Source organism: Biomphalaria glabrata, chromosome 3 (assembly GCF_947242115.1).
Source record: "Biomphalaria glabrata chromosome 3, xgBioGlab47.1, whole genome shotgun sequence".
NCBI lineage: Eukaryota > Metazoa > Mollusca > Gastropoda > Planorbidae > Biomphalaria > Biomphalaria glabrata.
The window spans coordinates 27674938-27696486 of NC_074713.1; the positions used below are offsets into that span (position 1 = coordinate 27674938).

The 21549-nt window shown below is 35.0% G+C and overlaps 1 protein-coding gene across 1 annotated transcript in view; it reads left to right on the forward strand.

Annotated features, from left to right (window-relative positions):
* The first annotated feature begins 639 nt into the window (after positions 1 to 639).
* LOC106069188 (forkhead box protein N3-like) overlaps positions 640 to 21549 on the forward strand; it is a 32621-nt gene continuing 11711 nt past the window's right edge. Inside the window, exons 1-3 of the mRNA XM_013228798.2 lie at positions 640 to 1413; positions 3923 to 4021; positions 19126 to 19793. Of these exons, the coding sequence (XP_013084252.2) occupies positions 4009 to 4021; positions 19126 to 19793 (681 nt within the window). The 5' untranslated portion in view covers positions 640 to 1413; positions 3923 to 4008. The remainder of the gene's footprint in view (positions 1414 to 3922; positions 4022 to 19125; positions 19794 to 21549) is intronic.

The following is a 21549-nucleotide window of genomic DNA, read 5'->3' on the forward strand; positions in this document are numbered from 1 at the left end:
GATGTCGAATGTCAAAATGCAGGGGCCCCTAAAGAGGTCAAGCCCCCGGACCCCCAAATGAGGGCTAATTCCTAGCTAGATCAGGGGTCGCCTAAGACCATCGAAAATATGGATTGTTATTGTCTACTCTTCTATTGCTGTATGTGTGTGTTTGGGGGGGGGGGGGGTCGCGGCAGAGTGGGGGATTGTAAAAAGGGGTTACCGAGCTGAACCGCTGATCTAGATCATCATCACCACCAGCATCGACAAAGGTGTGGATAACAAGATATTTGAGGGAGTATCCCACGCGGACGCTGTTGGTAGTAGATATTAGTGGTGACGTTGAACTTTTTGGATTAGGCCTACCGCTAACATAATAATAGACTCAAATCCAGTAACATCCTATAATAGAGACCTAGACCATAGTTTCGTAACCTTTATAGTTCTGCGACCCCTTTTTACAAATCTTGACCATAATAACCATTCATAAGCCGAATACATGTAGCGTTGTAGCCTGTGATTTATAATATGGTTATACTTATAGATAGTATGACCTAAATATCTGAAATGTAGATCCATACTGTATTTTCATTTTGAAATTGACAATTAAAATGTTTGAAAATGTGATTCAGTTGTATACATCTAACCTCGAATGGCAATTGTAGTTTAAAAAAACAACAACAAAAAAAAAAAAACTATCAAATAGAAAATATCTGTATAATGTCAGGCAAAATAAATAAATAAAATCCATGGTCTAATAAGTACTGTAAAGTGACACCCTGGCAAACAACCTTGACCGCCTGTGGGAGGATAGGGCGGCCCACCAATAGTTTGAGAACCGCTGTCCTAGACCCTGCAAAGTTTATTTCTTTCTCCTTTAAAAAAAAAAGTATTTAAAATTAATAAAGGTTACAAGACATACACAGCATCGTGAAATTAACAAAAACAAGTTTGCACATTTTTGGGGCTTTGTTGACAAAATAAATAAAAAAAAACAAAAAAAAAAAAACTAAAAAGATTCAGTTGAAAAGAAAAGGAACAGATAAAACTGGTTGTCTTGGCAACATAGAGTTATCTAGTAGGCAAATGATCCTCTGAGGTACAACACTGTGTCATCCATGGCTGTTGAATCATTCATCTGTGTCGGTAGTAATTGGGAAATTTAACATTCTACAAAGTTTGAAGAAAATATATGACTAGATAAAATTCACACGAGCTTGAAATAATGTATATATGAATGCCTGCAGTATTACAACTTTTTGATTAGCTAATTAATTTTGAACTTTACAAAAAATAATTTTGAAAACATGATAAATGGAATGTCAATGTATCTATCGGCTGCAGTAGCGTGATCACGTGATGTACTACTTCCGTTTTCAGAGCATCGTGCATCCCTCATCTTTTGGCTAGTGTCCATAAAATTTAACAAAGTTGGTAAGTTGCATTGTTTTGTTTATATCTTTGTTTACATTTTGTAAATAGCTGATGATAGTATCATTTACCCTTTCCTAGTTAGTTCAAACACATCTTTATATTTTTTAAAGCATAATAAACACAACCAAAGCTAAATTTCAATTAAAATACATCATCTGTCGCTTCAATGTGACGCTCGCGGGAAAATGACGTTCAGCCACGTCGGACTTTACTGAGATGAACATGATCTTTGCCTTCTACTATGATCTTAATAATTAGTGATGTATATAGTTGATTAAGTTATCCAACATATTGGTTATAATCTCCTTCTTTCTTTAATTTGCTTCCCCATTTGCAGCGTCCTAAAGCGAGGGCTTTTTTTCTTTGTTTACACTGACTACGCAGTTTTCAATATGGCGACATTGATGATCAAAAGTAAAAAAAAAAAAATCTCTGTAAACATTTTATGAATTAACACATTTTTATAAATTTTAAACTTGTTAAGTATCACAGGAAGATCTAGAATAGAATAAATCTAAGTATATCAGTAACAGTTATGTAGGGCTGATTTAGTATACCTAAGTATACTGTTTAACTATACTATAACTATAGACTATAGACCTGTCATATATTATTATATATACAATTTTTTTTTTTTTTTATAATATATACTTATGTACTATATAAATAAGTATATATAGACATAGATAATATTAATATAGATGATTTATGATATTTTATTATATTATAGATTCTATTTATAGAATATAGATCTAATTATTTTACTAATTTTAGATCTATAATATTAATAATAATAATTTATTATTAATATTATTATTAGATCTATATTAGGTTAATTAGGTTAATATTTTTATAAGTACTTTTAAGTCTAGTCTAGATAGATCTAGATCTAGTAATCTAGTAATTATTGTTTAATAAAATCAGTTTATAATTATTAAATTTGAGTTTAAACTAGATGTCTAGATCTAGTATTATTTTTATTATAGGTGATAGTCTAGTATAAGACTCACTCTATATAGATACTATTTAATTATTATGATGTAATCATGTATTATTATTATCTATTCTAGATAGATCTAGATCCATATAAATAATAATGTATACTTTTTTTTTTCAAATAATAATTTTAGATCTCTATATCAGAAGATCTTATATAGTTATCTATTGAATATTAATCTCACAAGTCTGTCTATTATAGTAATATAGTCATATAGATTGAGCAATACTGGCAATAGTCTAGCTAGAATAATCTAAAATCTAGACTAGATCTTTTTAGAATTAGAATTTCTAGATTTCTCTAGAATGACTAGATCCACATAAGTATTACATTTACTGATTTAGATTTTATATCATTTTGGTAAATTTACTTCTCGACATATTCTTGGAGTCTAAATAGAGTTAGATCTGTCTTATAAAAGAGAATATAATTGCAGAAAATAAATAATAGAGGTCTAGATCTCTAGTCTTGAAATATTTAAATTCTAAATTTATATTCACCTTCACTTATCTCTTACTCTTAGTTTGCTAGACTGCTGGGGCACCACTCAAGATTTGTCAACTGTCTTTCTTCATTCCGCTCTGTCTTTTGCCTTGGATACATCCTCTTTCAATGGCAGGCCTGTCCATTTTTTTATCTTGTCTGCCTTTTCTTTTTCCTGGTAATGTTCCCTGAAGTTAACATAAATAATATCTAGACTTATATAATAATAAATGTAAATTAGTAAAAGAAAGATATTGGCCTTCGCCATAGTTGTGTTAGTCTGCTCAACTGAGAGTTAACAAAAAACTGGTGATACTGATTTTGCAGGACTTGACATGCTTGTTGATTTTTTTTCATTGAATTTATCAGAAATGAGCTTAGTTTATTGGCATTATTATATTTTTAGACTTTATAAAGCTTAACTTTTTATTCTAGTATAAATGCTTTGCAGACTCTGAGGGGATGCTTGCTTGACAAGGCAATGGTAGTGGTCAAAGTTTGTCTGCAATAGGTCTTCTTCTTATCTTCTTATCCTATATATACTACAGACATTACTTTAATAACAAGATAATTACGTCCTACGCATTTCATGAGTCAATCTAGTCATGAATGCATCTTAATCGATCATTTAAACTCTGCTAAGTCGTTATTTTTCCTGGCTGATTCAGGATTAATAGAGTACCAAAGATATGAGAATGGTTTTGAAGCAAGTTCATTCATTCACTTTCAATCTTTTTTTTTTTTTAGTTTTTTTAGTTTTTTTTTTTTTTTCATGTGGGGGTTTCTGAAAAAAGGTTTCCTTACTGCTTGGATGATTAGCAAACTTTATATGAGTCATCTCAATCTGTCTGTAATCTTCATCAATATTCAAACTTGAACCACTCAGCCACATTCATTTTGAATTAAAGCTGCAGAATAATTTTCTTTTTTATAGTCTAAACTGATAGGTATTCACCCATATGTATCAATAATTTTTTATTAGGACATCATTTTCAAATGTGTAATTTATTATTTTATTTCATTTTTCAGATAATGTTCTTTGCATCTTATCAACCATTCAATGTGTTTTAAGTGATTGATTTGTTACATTTAAGGATTTGTGTCAGATAAAGAAAATGAACGACTCAGGTGTGTAAAAACATTGTTATTTTATCTTTTAGCGAAGTCTTTTTTTTTAAAACCACAAATTTAACATCACATGCTTTTATTAGCAATGAAATTCACTAAGGACAGGAGTAGTGACGCGAAGAAATATTTATAAATAATCTATTCAAAAACCTTACAAACAGCAATATATTTTTTTTTTGCTATCTAAAAATCATATAAATTACGGAGATGTTTCTTCAAAATAGACAATAATTAAGTCATAGGCATAAGTAATTAGAAGTAAAATGTACAAAGTGACATAATATTATAAATCACTGATTCATGATTCACTGATTTTCCCCTCCTATTCAAAAACAGTAAAGAATTGCATTTAATAGTAAATAGTTTAAATAGTAGAAAATTAAACCGAAGACTGAATGTCTCTAAAAAAAAAAAAAAAAAAGATTTTTATTTGGAGTCAAGATTTTATAAACTTTGTTCTACATCAATAATTTGATTTATAGAAGCCAAACTTTTTTTTAGAACTATTTATTTACCCCCTCTAGCATTATCATCAATTGTTGTTTTTGGAAAATTTGTAATAATGCTCTATAACCCTGTATACTGTAAACAATAGGAAATTTTATTTATTGGGAGGGGGGCTGAGATAGTGTTCACTTATTTTTTTTTCTTCATAAAGTTCCTGTCTTTACTACATTGTAAAAGATCTTAAGTAAAAGTAAGCCACACCTCAACAGGGATAACCAGACAAAACATGTGATTGTCAACACCATCAACTATACACACTACACCAGGACTACATGTGTAGGCCCACTACGTCTATCTCACCAGGTTGTAAAAATAAGTCGAGGGTGTGGAAGAATTGTTTTCTTCTCTATTTGCTTTTTTTTTAAATGTTCTTAGATCTATATAACAGTAGTTTTAAACATAGATCTCAATAATAGACCAGATTATAATTTAATCTATGCTTCGGCATCATCTAAGGTCCAAGCTATAAATAAGTTAATAAAATATCGTTTACCGCAAATGAATTAATCTAAAACAATAAATATTGACCTACAACGCTTCAGATTCTAACTATTAACTAGAAGTTACTATCAGTATTAAGCCCTTGAAGCCAGAACAAGAAGCAGTCCTTGGACTTTAAATTACAAGCCTGATGACCAATTGTTGCTGAAATTCATGAACACATACATCGGAACACTATACAAGCCAGATTGCACTTTACCTTAAAGAGATTTACATTAGTAACTAGTTCAATATATATTTACGTATTTTACATTGTCCATGCCACCAGTGGCGTAGCATGATACCCGTGGGCCTGGGTTCAATGATATATTGGTGGGCCCCCTCCCCCAATAAGACAAATACAATGTAAGACAAAACAATTGAGTAATTTGAATGTATTGGTACATTGACCAAAATACATTCCAATACAAGTAAAGTAGCTTTTTAATCATCTTATTACGATTGACTCTGTTATAACTTCAACACGAATTAAAAGTCAATGTTTGTACAATTTTTAAACAGAATGAAACAAGTTAACAGAGTTTCAAATATATAAAGAAATGAGTCCAAGTTCCCATTCTACACTTTGACATTCCTAAAATACTTCCAGGTGTCACGCTTTCAAACATTGATACTAGTATCTAGTCCTACGTCCATTATTTAACAGTAAATAGATCGAATATTTATTTACTGAACATTTCTCTGGCCTTCTAAGTAGCAAAGTAAGAAACCAGTGCATCTATTTCTTAATGCGCGAGCGGCTTCTTCTGATGAAACAAAGGCCATTCTAGTATCCAATCATATTGGAAGCACCTTCATAGCTTTAGCCCAGTAGTTTATTTAAGGATAAATGTTGTTGTTTTTTTAATTACTTGGTGCATTTGTTCAGCAAATTCTGCTGACGTTTGATACTCACATATATATGAAAACCTAAAAATGACTATCTAATTTCTATTTCTTTGGATGTTCCGTCATCGGAGATCACTAAACAGTATCAATAAAATAATACGAATTTGATAACATTTTATTTGTCTTGAGCGCTGCCACCAATGAAAGAGAAAAATGTTACAGAATTGATATCCTATAGTACCAGTATTTTTTCCAGAACTGCATTGCCCAACAGATATATTATCTCGTTTTGAATCTGTTAGGCTTTGATTTCCTGTCAAATTTGAATATTCATAGCAATTTTTTGATGTTTTTGTATAAATAGATGGCGTTAAATTTCTTTAAGAGCAATGAACCAAGTTTCAACCAAATACTAAGCATTGGTCAGTGAAAGACACTATTCCATGATCAATTTAGTGATCTGTCTATCTTTAAACATCTTGTTATAAACCTGCTCCCCAGTTCGGTTACCTCCTTAATTGCAATAGCACAAGCATCTTCAACTGGAACAATTCCTATGTTAACACTCTGATGTTTCTTTGGCTTGCTAAATATTTAATATTATTATTTTGTTTAGATTTCATCTCTTTTTATTCTGATATAATGATTACATTAACATTTTGTATACAATACAGAAGACAACAAAACAATGCAATGAAGACTTTCGAGGACGCATCGTCTTGATTGAATGTCTTACACTATTTCACAATGTAAACTTCTTCGGATTCTATAGTTGTTGTTTTTTATGTCAGTCTAATTTTCTTTATATCAGACTACCAGATTATACTTTCACTTACAATAACTCACAAGACAAAACAGGTTAACGCATTTACGCTGAGCAGTCAATGTTATTGAGAAGTTGTGTATAGTTCATGATCAAATACACTGTTCATTGTAATATACCCGATGGAGTTTATCAATTATAAAGTCATAGTCGCATATATAGGAGCATTAGCGAGTGGTCAAAACAAGATCAGATTTTCAAGCTCATTAGAAAGAGCGAAGATCCAAAATTGTTCATAGTTAAGATTTTGTTGGTGCGTCTACTAGCTAACAGATCAGCCTGAACACTCAGATTGGAAAAAAAAGACACATAGTTTAGAGTAAAATGAAATGATTATATTACATATTTTAAATACAAAACGAATACAAGACAAGGGAAAAAAAGAATGGGATGATATGGAAACAATTGTCACCTTGAACAAACAATTAGGGCTAGCCACCATTACAATTTACAAAACTTAATAAAAAGCATATCCTTACATTAAAGCTTAAAACACGTTTGAAATTAATATAAATTTTGATACAACGTTCAGGATATTTTGAAGGAGCTTTTTAAATTCTATTTTTTAATTGTTTTTTACAAAAGTGAATTTATTTTTTCACTTTGGTGTCACCCCCAAATTCTCAAGTCAAGAGTCATGGGCCCAAGCGCAGTGGGCCCCTAATGGTTGTGGGCCCGGGTTCATTGAGCCCCTTCATGCCATGGATGCTACGCCACTGCATGCCACACACCCCTTTACAGTTGGTGGACTCATACATATACACACACTCATGCTTCACAGATTAGTTTGTGATATGCATATCTGTTTATAAATACTGTTAAGCTTTAATTCATCAATCATTATCGGAGTTTAAAGCAATAAGGTAATTTAAAGGAAAACAATTATTACGAATATAAGTATAGTATGTTATTTAACAGTTTGCAAAATGCTCAGCAACACAAGATATGTAGGTATCCAGCTCCAGCCGAATATCAAGTGAACCCCTTGTATAGAGTAGTGTGTTGGGCATGTATGTATATTCTTCATCTTTTATTGAAAGAGGTGAATTGAAGACTCTTGGAGCTCTAGGCCTACAGAAGATCCCTTCCATCGTCTTTTCTGAACAGCTGTTATGTCTGGGAAAGATTTGGCCAGATGTAAATCCCTATATATGAAGGCACCATATCTAAAATGTTTAGATTTACTGGTTAGATGCTAGATGCTAAACTCCCACATATATATTCCATAAGATGTCCATTCTAGAAACGGCCAAGTATGGCTAATGACTTGTTACCTATTTGAATAGAGATACAAAAGATTATGAACATTGTGGCCAATGTAATGCAGTTGTCCACATACAAAGATTTCACAGATATGAAAACACTGTTGTAATTAGGCTTGCACTTCTTTGTCCTGAGAGGAGCCCCCACACAAAAAATGCAGCCTTACTGTGGACCTAGAATTTAAGGATATTACAAGGTGCTTTTAGTTTTGATAGCACGAGAACACTGAGAATGGGATCCTTGGAAAAATGCTGAGTTTGGTTAGGGCCAGCTGGATTAATGTTCTGATAGAATTTTAATATATAAATTGTAAATGTTAGTATCTCATGTACAAGTTTTACAATTAATAAGTAACACTTATCAAACACTTTGGTGAAGAAAAAAAATGGTTTTAGGATTACAAAGCTCCTCTGTTGCTTCTCTCAACCCAATTGTTTCATTTGTTTGTTCTGATTTCTCTTTGGTTATTTGTCATTGGAAATCATTTTTTTTTCTTAAAATTATAAAGTGTAATCTTAATTGACTGCAAACTAGCAATCACAGTTTTTTAAACATACATGTGGACCTTATGTGCCCATTGACTCCTGTCCTATTATTTTATTAAATATCTTCTTTATTTTACCATAAGTTTTTACAGAGTTAATGAATACAAAGCATTTTCTAAAAGCTTAAAAAGTCGTTTCCTTTAGGACTTAACCTTTCTTAGGTTTTTTTGCTGTCTTGCTTTTTTTTTTTTTTTTTTTTTTTTAGTTGCCAAATGTGAAAGAAGTTTTGGTGGCCAGAACAATGATCATCTTCTTTTACTTTGGCAATGTGTTAGCTATTCATGACAGCTGGCTAAATTCATGCTATGTAATTTACCTAATTCCTAGCTTCCATCTTGATTCACTCTTGTAAATATATTTTTGAGCTATAATTCACAAGGTCATGTCATCATCAAGCTGCTCATATGATGAAACATTTAATTTGCATTAATTATGACATAGAAATGGGTTTCTTTGTTGGTTTTTTTTTTATATTTCTTCATTAACATTATTTTAGCCAAACCCTTTCACCTAAGTCATTTACTACTGCCTTGGTTTTGTAGTAAAGTTTTGTTATCTTTCAATGTATTTTCTATACTCATCTGTATATATTATATCTAAATATTTAGTTTAAAAATTACTCGGTGTAATCTATGTAGTCTGTACGCCTGGGTTTGATGAAGTGCTGATGTCTACGTTTGAGATGGTCTCGGTCTAGGTTGTCGCTTTGTTGTTTGAAATAAGGGATTCAACTGACACGAAAAGCACATGTATCAACACATTGTTGGGGGGGGGGGGGGGCGGGGGAAGGAATCCATCAGCAAGCGAGGCGTGCTGTCTAAATGTCTTTAATTAAATGCCGGACTCCCCTCCCTTGATATAAAAAAATACACTTCAACTCCCTGCATCCCATCGTTGCTGTTGGAGGAAAATGTCCAAAGAAGAGAAAAAGGAACATCAATGCGAAAGCTAGTATGGGTGCATCATCGTCACCATGGAAACGGACGGTTTCATGTCAAATAACACCCACACCACCACCCTCTCTTTTTTTTCCCCTCCCTGTCTTCCTGCCCACCCCTCTCTCCCAGCAGACAACTTAGTTGGGCAATCGGTTCATGGAGCAGTAAGAGAGAGACAGGCATCTCGTTCTGGTAATGATTGAAATTGGGGCCCGCGTAGAGATCGCCCCTCCACAGGCCTAGGTACATTGCTTCTTGACCTATTTCTTGTCAATGATAAACTATGGAATGCTTTAATATATTAAGGCATTGTCTGCGTGTCCATTTTTTTATATTTATTTGCTATAAGTATGTGACCTTCCTATTTGCCACGTCTCCAATGACTCTCGATGTGAGTGGAAGTCATTTAGTCTAAGTTTTTTTTTTGTTTGTTTGTCACCCCTCCGAATGAAACGTTTCTCATAGCATCTAGTGCAGTGGTCTAGTTGAAGAACACGAAGGAATCAGAACTAAACAGGGATCGGGGGTGAAGTTCGCATTCTGATTGTGATTAGTAAAGTCAAATCTCTTGCTCCTGCCCACTGAAAGTCATTTCATTCAAGGGGCTTTGCACAACTAAAGCGGCTTACATCGTTTGCTTGCTAGCAAACGCTTACGTCCACTGTAGTGTTGGTTTTTGAATGCTCCTGATCAGTTCAACAGTTGAAAGGGAGCTGTGACAATATCCTCTGGACTTGAGCAAGTCCTGCATTCGTTCCTTCTGTTTAGTTTTTTGTTTTTCTCAAAGCTGAACATTTGGAGGAAGTCATTGACTTGTTAAAGAAAAGTTGAAATATTAATAGGAACTCAGCATTCACTAGTAAGAAACAATATAGTTTTAGTCATGCGGCTTTTAGGTTTAGCAATGTTTGATAAATACTTTTGAGGTCGTTCAGTGATGAAAAAACGATAGCTATGATTAGTATGACGATAAATACAGTCGATTTCGTAGAATCGGATTGTAACAACACTTGGGCCAGATGTAACAACATGCACGATGTTACGATGTGTTGTTATGCCGGGGATTTTACTTGAATTCAATAGTTAACAAAAATGACGATCTAGAATGACAATCGACGATTCTTTGATAAAACAAAACTCTGGAACTTTATTAAATACAACGTAAGTACAGTTTATGTACAAATTACAAATCAATGAGCATATTACAAAGGCTTTTCAAACAGAGCTCCTAGAAACGTGACTGACTACAAAGGCATTATTTTATCGACTGACTTTTACTTTCTTACTACCGCCAATTCTCTGGCGCTAACTCTTTTCAAAAATGTCTTTGTTTAAATTCAAATCAACCAATAGATTTCAAACATACTAATTACGTCCCTTGGGTAAATCCTGACTTGAACATCAAGTGTCTAAATTTGAGGATTAAATCCCGAGACTCATGTCGAGGGCTTATATTACTTTCAAAAGGTGAAATGTACAAACAATTCTATAATGTAATCTGTGACATATTACCCCCCTCTCCATTTAGCATTTGTATGGTAATAGAAATGCTCATATGTATACATAAAATACCATACATGAAACTATAGAAAAATGGATGAGGTAACATATGACAAGATAAAGTCAACTTGGAGATAACGACAATAATAGAAAAATGTAAATGCAGTGAATAAAATTATTGATGATTTTGAATACCTGTCTCACTATTCAAGTGGTTATGAAAATGAGACAATGCTTGTCATGAACAATATCAAAAATTGTACAAAGCATAATACTTGGATAAATTAAATCTTGAATTGAATAGGTTATGAAGCTTCATGATGAAATTAAAATATGACAATATAACTCATTTGGTTAGTACTAATGTGAAAATGTGTACATGGAAAAATATATTGCATATGAAAAATTGACATAGAAAAAATAATTGTGATAGTACATGACAATCTTCTGAGAAAATAGTACTCAATGTGATCTAAATCTCAACATGAAAAATTCCAATTGTCTGTCATGTATCTGTACTATCATAATAGGATATATGCAATAATAATATACCTGAAATAAAATACTCATGATTTAAAAATTAAAATGTCTGATGCATGTCATATGCAAAGATGCTGAAACATAATAAACGAAGTATCTTGAATGAATGACCTTCCTCAGTGGGTTGCTTGGTGCTGAAATAAATATAACATCTGATATAGAACTCCTGTGAAAAATGAGTAGACAAATTAATTGATTAAGTACAACTGAATACTGTTCTTCCTTGACGAGTATGAATGATAATGGATCAAGTGGCACTAAATATGCTATAGTACATATGTAGAGTAGAAATGTAAAGTTCGGAACCCTTCTGAATTGCCGACATGGATGTGCATGTGCGTTTTCTAAACTTGAAGAAAAGGTCTTTCAGTTTATGAAGCTGTTGTCTCCATGTCATAATGATCTCACAGATAATGTCTGATTGAACCGCGTTTGAGTTTGGTGAAAATAAGAACTGTCCGAAACCAAAACTCAATTTTCTGGTTGATGAACTTTGACGCTGTAGAACAATGGTAGCAGAATGCTTTGCATTAGAATGTTCAATAGAGCAATGACTGAACATGTCTGAGTTCAATCGGTCAATACAGTAATGTTGAAGAAGTTCATTTGTTCCTTTCTGAAGAAAAGTTGCCCCTTGAGTAGAAGGAGGATGAAACTTGGTGTTGTCAATGTTATTGCTTTCTGAGTTGTTTTCAAATTGCAGTAATGGGAATGTTTCAGAAACACTGGTAAAGAAATCTGCATGGTCTGGAAACACTTTAATGTTCTTCACTGTTTGTAGTGCTATGTCATCCAGAGTGATGACCTTGGGAATGTCAATGTTATTTGATGTTGGTAATAAAACATCTATCTCAGGAATGGGTGTTGATGATGTTTCTTCTTCCTCAGGAATAGTTGCTAAGCTTGTAAAATGTTCAACTTCTGCTTTGATGTCTTCATTATCTGTTTCATGGTAATGTTCAAACATATGAACATGAAATACTCTGGTAAACTTGTTGACATTGATTTCATAAAGCAGGTTGGAAATCTTTCTGGTGATGGTAAATGGACCTTGCCATTTGTAGAATAGCTTGTTACTCCAATCTGGTAACAGTAGATTGACTTGATCTCCTTGAGTAAAATATCTTGATTTCATGTGTTCATGTAATATTCTTTGACTTCCAATGTTCATGGTTGTAATGGCTTCTTGAGTTGACTCACATTCTTTCAAATGAGGAATACTTGTATGAGTGTTAGAGTCAAGTTGCATAGTTTTTCTTTTGTCTGGTATAGCCAAAGTTGATTGAATATAAGTATCTGCTTCTGGTTCATGAGACTTGTCTTGATGGACTTCAGTTTGACCAGTTAGATTTCTTGTATCATTGCTGGAGACTCTGGGCATGTCGTCTTGTTCTTCAAAGTTCAACAATGGACATTCGGGAATTGGAGGTGGACTTATGACCGGTAGGGATGGGCTTGATGTAACTGGGGGTGTCCATGTTGAATGTTCTTGATTATTGCTGGCTACTGGACTAGTAACTGGTTCTGTTGCATTCTGCATAACTTGAGTAACTGAGGTAGCCATGTGATTATTTTGGCTAACTTGTTCAGGTGCCAAATGTTGTTGTCTGGACATGGATCTTGTCATTACTGCCAAACATTTTTGCCCTTGCTCTATGGCATTTGTACATTCAGCAAGTTCTTGAGGAGTGCATTCTTTAACTCCTTCTATGTTTCCAATGATTAGGTCCACTGGTAGATTGGGTGTTACTAATGCTTTTGTTTGACCACTGAAGAATGGTGTAGTAACATAAATGATGGCTTCAGGTAACTTGCTGACAGTTCCGTTGAATGCAGTGACTTGGACGTGGTTGCCTGTGAAACGGTTTGCGTGTACGAAGCGTTCATGTACTAATGTGGACGTGCTTCCGGTGTCACGAAGAACTTCCACCTTCTTGTCTCCTACAAAGCCTGGATAAAATTTGAGACCATTGGACTTTGCAATGACTGTCATAGTTGAGTGCTCATTGTAATAGCTTCTGTTATATGAGCTTCTGTTTGGCATATATTGTGGTCTGGAGTCCTGTGAATGACTTCTGTAGCGAGGTTTGTTGTTATCTGGTTTATTGTTTCCAGGTGCTTTGTTGAGATTGTATTGCTCTCTATTGCTGTATCTTTGAGTTGGTGATGTGGGTCTATCAAAATTTTGATTTTTGGAGACTGCCTGTTTTTTCCAACATTCATGATTTTGGTGACCCTTTTTATGGCAAAATGAACATTCTGTGGTTTTGCTGCGGCATTGAGACGTGAAATGCCCTAGTTTATGACATTTGTTGCATTTGACTTTGTCATCTGACTTATATCTTGCATTTTTGTCTTGAGCAAAGCAGACAAAATTTTCTTCAACAGATGGTTTGATTGACTTGTTTGGATAGGCTGCTTTATACTGTCTGATGATCTTGGTTAATGTCTGGATATCAGTAGGATTTCTCTCTATAATATAGGATTGAATATCTTCTGAGTGAGCATGGGTAATGTTGTCGATAATAATATGTTGACGAAGAGCTTGGTAACTTTCTTCTATTTTTGCCATGGATACCCATCTATCAAACCACATTGACATATTAGCTACAAAAATTTGAGGATCATCATTTTGCTGTGGCCTTTCATTATAGAATTTCTTTCTATAGTTGGCTGAGGTTGCTCCGTATTGGCGCAGTAGAGCTTCCTTGATATCAGAGTAAGTGCTGCGTTCATTGATGGACAGTTGTGAGCAAATGTTGACAGCTTTGCCAGTCAAAAGGGTAAGGAGTGAGCTCGACCAATGTGCTTCAGGTAGACCGGATGTTGTAGCTATTTCTTCAAATCTTATGAGATACGAGTCCATATTGTCAATGTTTTCGTTGAAAGCCGATATTTTGTTCATTAATCTGTATTTGTCAAACATATTTGATTGACCTTGAATTGGAATGCTTTCTTTATTTTCTTTATTTTGTTTTTCGAATTCCATTTTTTCTTTTTCATGTTGCCTTTGTTTCTCGGCTTCTTGCCTTTGTTTCTCGGCGTCTTGCAATTTTTTTTCTTCTAATTGCATGCGTTTTTCAGATTCTTGCTCTTGGTATTCTTTTTCTTCTTGTTTCTCTGCCCACTGCCACTGGTCTGGTTTTGGGATATGCTTTTCTTTGGCTAATTCTATTAATTCGAAGAATCGTTGTGTTCTAGCACTGGAAGCCATATTTAATTTTTTTGTTAGTTTCTTGTATTGGAGCAAAATGTTCAATATCTGGATTTTGGCTTTATCTCAGATATAATAATAATATAATGAAAAAGTTCTTGAAGCCTCAATTTGCTAATAAATTCTTGACAGTAGACTTGTAGTTACTGGAGTCGTATGATTGAATATATAGATCTATTGAGCCGATGTACTTTTTACTGGTTTAACAGTTGGTTAAATCTGGTCTTCTGTTTACTTTGTGCTGCACAAATGATTGTTTACTGGTCTTCTTTATAATGCCAGTTATTTGATTTACTGGTCTTCTTTATAATGCCAGTTATTTGATTTACTGGTCTTCTTTATTGCCAGTTATTTGCTTTACTGGTCTTTTAATAATGCCAGTTATTATGTATATTGGTCTTACTCCTTTTGCCAATTACATATAATAATAGATTTCGTGAGTTAGACGTAACTCTAACGAAAATCTTTATAAATAAATTATCGATAACCAACTGACCTGTTAAACACAGAAATTCTGTCCTCCGTTAAATAAGAATGAAGTTCCTTTGAAGAGTTTTAGAAATTGGTCCTAGATCTTGAATAAATTTCGTTAAAAGTTGTCCATGAACTTTTATTTGTCGGAGAGTGCCAATGTAACAACACTTGGGCCAGATGTAACAACATGCACGATGTTACGATGTGTTGTTATGCCGGGGATTTTACTTGAATTCAATAGTTAACAAAAATGACGATCTAGAATGACAATCGACGATTCTTTGATAAAACAAAACTCTGGAACTTTATTAAATACAACGTAAGTACAGTTTATGTACAAATTACAAATCAATGAGCATATTACAAAGGCTTTTCAAACAGAGCTCCTAGAAACGTGACTGACTACAAAGGCATTATTTTATCGACTGACTTTTACTTTCTTACTACCGCCAATTCTCTGGCGCTAACTCTTTTCAAAAATGTCTTTGTTTAAATTCAAATCAACCAATAGATTTCAAACATACTAATTACGTCCCTTGGGTAAATCCTGACTTGAACATCAAGTGTCTAAATTTGAGGATTAAATCCCGAGACTCATGTCGAGGGCTTATATTACTTTCAAAAGGTGAAATGTACAAACAATTCTATAATGTAATCTGTGACACGGATGTACATCCCCATGCAATCATTGTGATCCTATTAAATGACTGTGTACACAGAACTGTATACAAATGTTTGGATAATTCTGTCTCTATAGCAGGCTGGTCTGATTAAACGGTTTGACTGTACACTAGCTTGATAATGAAACGTTGAACGTGTTTTATTATTTCTATTATCACATATCTTGAACAGATGTGATTGTTGTTCTTTTATTTATGCATGCAGGGGACACAGTTTCATCTGGTTCATTTAGGCTTTTGTTCAATGTAGGGCGCTTAGTCGATTGTTTCAAAAAACATTATTATTTTTTTTTTTTTTTAGGATTTCAACTCCTGGATTCCCTCTTTTCCCTGTGATATAATTTCTCTGTTTTATTCAATATTAAGAACAGATTGATTTTTTGTTCGTACTAATCATCACGTCTGAACAATCTGGTTTGACATCTAGCTCTTGAGTCACCACTTATTGCCTCTACACGCAAACAAAATTTGATACAGTTAGATTACGGGCCTTTGTATGTACTGCATATCGACTTTCAAGTCCAATCTTCCAGCTGCTGGTTTTGGGACACACTGTTTGAACGAGCTCTCTCAATGTTCATCCCGTACTTTTGAAAGTTAGGAAGAGCCCTTGGAATAATACAGACACATATTGGAGGTGGCTTGAAGCATATTTTCTTCGGTCTGTCGAATTCAACTCTAATTCAACATCTTTCACACATGCATCAATCTTACTTATAACTTTCTAGAGTGTACTCATTATGCATCGTGTAATAGTGTCATTGTTAGGTTGTCACTACTACTAATCTATAGCATTATTTTTTTTAAACAAATAAACAAGCGAACACGTGATCCCTAAAGTAAGTCAGTTTCATTCCACTGTCCTGTTATAGACATCCTAGCGACTCTATTGATTCTGTGCTGTAAAAGAACAATGGTAATGGAGTGATCTGCTATTTTTGGATGACTACGGCTTCCATTGGCCGTGAGCACATTTAACGTGTCTCGTGCGCCGATGATAGTTTATAGGTAACTATGGTGATGCACTGTCAGCCCGGAGTGTTGTTCACAGCTTCCTGCTGTCCTCGTCAATCTGACAGATTTTTTTTTTTGATCAACTCCGAGTTTGATTTCTTCCATTGTTTCCATTCAGTACTTCACATTGGTGTCACTAGGAGTTTGTAATCATTTGTGTTTTGTTAAAGGTGTGTGATTATAATGTCGTTGTTGAAGGTGAGTCATTGAAGTCATAATAACTACCGAGTGTAAGACAAACACATACAAATGTTTGCATTGAAAGTACAGTGTCCTGTGTAGTCTCAGTGGGTGTGTTAGTGACTTGTGTACAACAATTCGCTATACTGTGGGCTTACGTCTCAATGTGTTTGAAGTCTACACTATGTGCAGTAAGAACAATTGAGGTTACCTTTTAGGTGGCTTTCAACTTGGGTTTGGCTAAATGTCGGAAGGAGGAGGGGACGGCTGTGATTCGCACTTGTGAGGTTAAAGTTCATTTCAAGAGTTGAATGTGCATTAACTGTCTTGAAGCCAAAAAAATGTTACGGGTTATGTATATACAGATCCATATATATATATGCCACACCGCCGTGAATATTCCTTATTGTTTAAAACCCATATGAAGGAGACTTTGAAAAGGAGGGGAGGGGTTGGTAAGGGTGTGAAATCACATTATGTTAAACCATGACAGATACGAGATGTGAGGCATCAGCCAGCTGGAGTTTACGTTACCATGGTAACTGACGCTTTGGGCTTGCGCCGCTTCCACTCCCATCTCCTCATCGAGTGAGTGTAGCCACGTTTTGTTCTGCGAGACCGCGGCGGCTGTATTGGCTTTGCGTTCGCGTCTTTCTGTCTGGATTAGTGCATCGCATGCTAATAATGTAACCAAGATTTACAGTCATTGCAGTTGTCTGAAAGAACATGGATTGACACTACTGAGTGTGTCTCCTCCTTTGCCATTGTTTACTTCTTAGAGTAGTTTAGTTTAGTTTTGTAGGCATACGTTGAATTTCGGAATCAAGTGCTAGGTCAAAACGAGACAGGAAAGACATGAAAAAAAAAAAGCAACAACAAATGATATGATCTTGTGAGGTAGTGGTGCGACGCTAGTCCTGTCTGCTTGTAACAATCTATTTCGGCCGGCCGACCTCGTGAACTTTCTCATTGCCCCACTTCACGCCAAACTCTTGTGTACTGTTGTCATGGTAACCGGATGCTCGAGACACGATTGGTGGAGCTTGCGGGCATGGTTGTGAGAAAAGCGAACGAAATCAGAAGGGAGAGAAAGAGAATTGCGAGTGAGTGACGGCCCTCCCCTTCTGTTGTAGTTACTCTATTTACATTAGCCCTGTCCCGTGAGTTCAACCCTTTCAAATCACGTTATAAGAGATGCTCTATTAGATGTTTCCATTAAATGTCTGATATAAGGTGGGCCGCCAGTTTTTTTTTTTTTTTTTAATTGTAAAACAGAGGTGAGGGTAGTTGAATGTGATTTATTTATTATAGACGTTATTATTTCTGTGTGTGTGACCATTTAGTAGTGGTGAGATGGTCCCAGGGGAGATAACCTGGTTTAAAGCTACTTGATTTAAATTTTGTCTTATCACTAAGAGAATTATTTAGAATCTTTTCAAGCAATACAATATATGCCTATACTTTATGGAATATGTAATTGTGTTTAAATCATTTCTATAGAAAATGATCAGGAGCTATTATAGCTGATATTGTGTTTGCAGGGTATTAAATAAACAAAAGACCTACCAAGCATCACATATTATAGGCAATTTTAAGTTTAAAAAAAAATGTGTAGGTTTTTACCACATCTACTGTGTCTACTACTGGTTGAGCTGACTTTGCTCAGATTCTTACTAGACCACATTTATTATATTATTAAATCTCATGTTCCTCTGCCTTTTTATCCCGCCTGGCCCATGCACTTTCCGGCCCCATTCATGTGTATTCTTCCTACCAGGATTGCAATATCCCTTCCTTTTTTATTTCTTTCCAAAATAAAAGATGACTATTTAAATTTAGTTGTAACTTTATTTCAGTATGCTATTTTATTGGATAGACTACATATTCTATATTGATCATGATCAATCACTCATTTCATTTTGCTCTTTGGGGATTAAACTTAATTTTTTTTCCTTCTTGGAAGTACAATTTTTTATCATTGCTTATTCAGCTAGAATGATTTTTTTTTTTTTTAGATAACTAAATTTTATATAATTGAATGGATTCTTCTTCATGTAAAAAAATAAAATAATTTTTTTTTTGTTTCTTTCTATCCAGGCTGTGAGGACACAGTGCCTTCAATGGTCTGCAAGCTACCAGAAGAAAGTGATGCCTCAATGAGAGCTCGTTTGTTCACAAGTTTAAGCCAGAGCTTTCCCCACAGTCAGCTGTATAAAGCTCTCCATGGAGGAGAGGACATAAACCTCAATGGTGGGGACAACTCTGAGGACGACGATGATAGCCTCTACGGGGACCATCTATCAAACAGCTGCTTTGCTTCCTTACGCATGGATCGCAGGGACAGTGACGATTTCGATGATGACCTCCAGTCCCTGGAGTGGCTTCAGAGTGAGGATCTGCTGAAGAATATTGGTGGTGAAAAGTTAGACAAGGATGAAGAAGAAAGCGGCGAGCAGAAAGAGAATGAAGACATTAAACCAGATGTCAGTGCACTAGCAGAGCCCACTCGGCAGCAGCCTATTGCAATAGCACCGTTTCTTCCCAAGGAACATGTCAAAAGCAAACCTCCATACTCATTTTCATGTCTTATATTCATGGCAGTGGAGGCATCTCCACAAAAGAGGCTTCCAGTTAAAGATATATACAATTGGATTCTTACACAATTTCCCTACTTCCAGAATGCTCCTACAGGATGGAAAAATTCTGTACGGCACAATTTAAGTCTTAATAAATGCTTTAAAAAGGTGGAAAAGGATAAAGGCCAGGTAAGATAAACCATTTGCACTTTATTATAATTAACAAAACCTCTTTTCAGTCCTTGAACTTAAGCAATACTAAATACTATAGTACATTATTGATATGCCTAAACTAATTACTTGATTAAAAGAAAATCAGCTTTTAGGTATATAGTGCCTTTTCCATACTCTGGTCGGTGGGAGCACAGTATTTACTGGCTAAATTTTGTTTGAGGGTAGCAGTAATTCAGTTTTGCATGGCTGGCTTTGTGTTCATACTATGACCAAGCTTTTCTTTTCAACCTATTCCTTCTTATCAACCTCGTAACTTTGTCAACTGTTTCAGTTGTTTCATTTATCCGCAGTTTATGTTGACCATCATACTTTAATTTAGTACAGACATTATACCCAAGCCAAACCCATTTTTTTTTCAATAATTGAAATTTACTTTTCTGTTCATTTCTTGCAAAGTCAGTTTATTCAGTTTAAAAAGGTCATATTTACACTAAAACTTTAAAACTTTTTTTTTTCACATACTTAATCTGAAGTATACATAATTATTATTCATTAATTATTTCACAGTAATTTTTGTTTTGCTTTTTAAAATGACTTTTAAAAATTTACTATCATTAGTTCCTTATTGTAATAACTTAAGTGAGGCAACTCAACGAGGACATAGACGTTTATTTACATAGAGACATGACAAACACAAAGGGGCATCTGCCTTGAGTACAGCATCTCCATATTGGCTCTCTACTTGGGCGGAAATCGTTAGTCTCTTATGTCAACATCCGACTTGTCCGGTCACTGATAGTGCGCACCTTCTTTCTGCACTATCTTGGATGGCGGTGCGCATGGCAAAGTCATAACATTGCCCCCGTCTTAGCACTTTTCGTCCCGAAAAGAAACACTGCAGCTGAGGTTTGACAGTTCAGGTGGAGGTCGATCAGTGGGAGCCACAGGCGGCATGGAGCGTGTTCCCCACGAGGCCATCCGCATTGTTTTCCTCCAGTGCCGCTTTCTCTTTCTCCAGTTGACCAGGCTGTTGTTGCGATAATGACATGGCCGTTTGCCACACAAAGAGATAGGGTCGAGCACTGTTTTCTTCAGCACAGCCGTTGATCGGACACGCTGTCTCAGCAGACCTTCCCGACAGACGCCTCTCAAGGGAGCTGCAGGTTCGCTTGCAGCCACATTGCAAGCAAAGTCCAATGCACCGCAGTCATCCTCAGACAACAGTCTTACGTCCATAAGATAGGTCTCTTCATGTTTAAGTGGAAAATGTCTTCCTCTTGACAGCTCAGATTTAGAGTGGTTTGATTGACATTCATCTATGCCAATATCGATGATGATGGTAGAAGTACATATGCCCTGTTGGTGGTTTTCTTGGCATCTAAATTCTATGTTCATGTGTGATGCTCTGCACGTACAGTTCATGCTAAACTTCTGGATGCAGTTGTCAAGCTTCGAATTTCCCTCGTGAGCACCGACAGATAGGCAGAGGTCTTTAAGGTCCATAGCAACAGGCTTGAACGCAGACCCAACGTTGTCTTGCTCCGTCAGGCTCATTGAGGTACTGGTAACAGGTACAACAGGAACATCCGCTTCAGGCACATAACAGACTTCAGTTAAGGTAATGGTAACATGTACAACAGGAACAAACGCTTCAGGCACGTAACAGTCTTCAGTTTCTTCATTTGTCTCTTTCCGTTCGATTCGGTACATCTCGTTGAGATCATCACAGCAATCGTTGTCACGTTTCTCGTCTTGAAAGTCACAACCACAA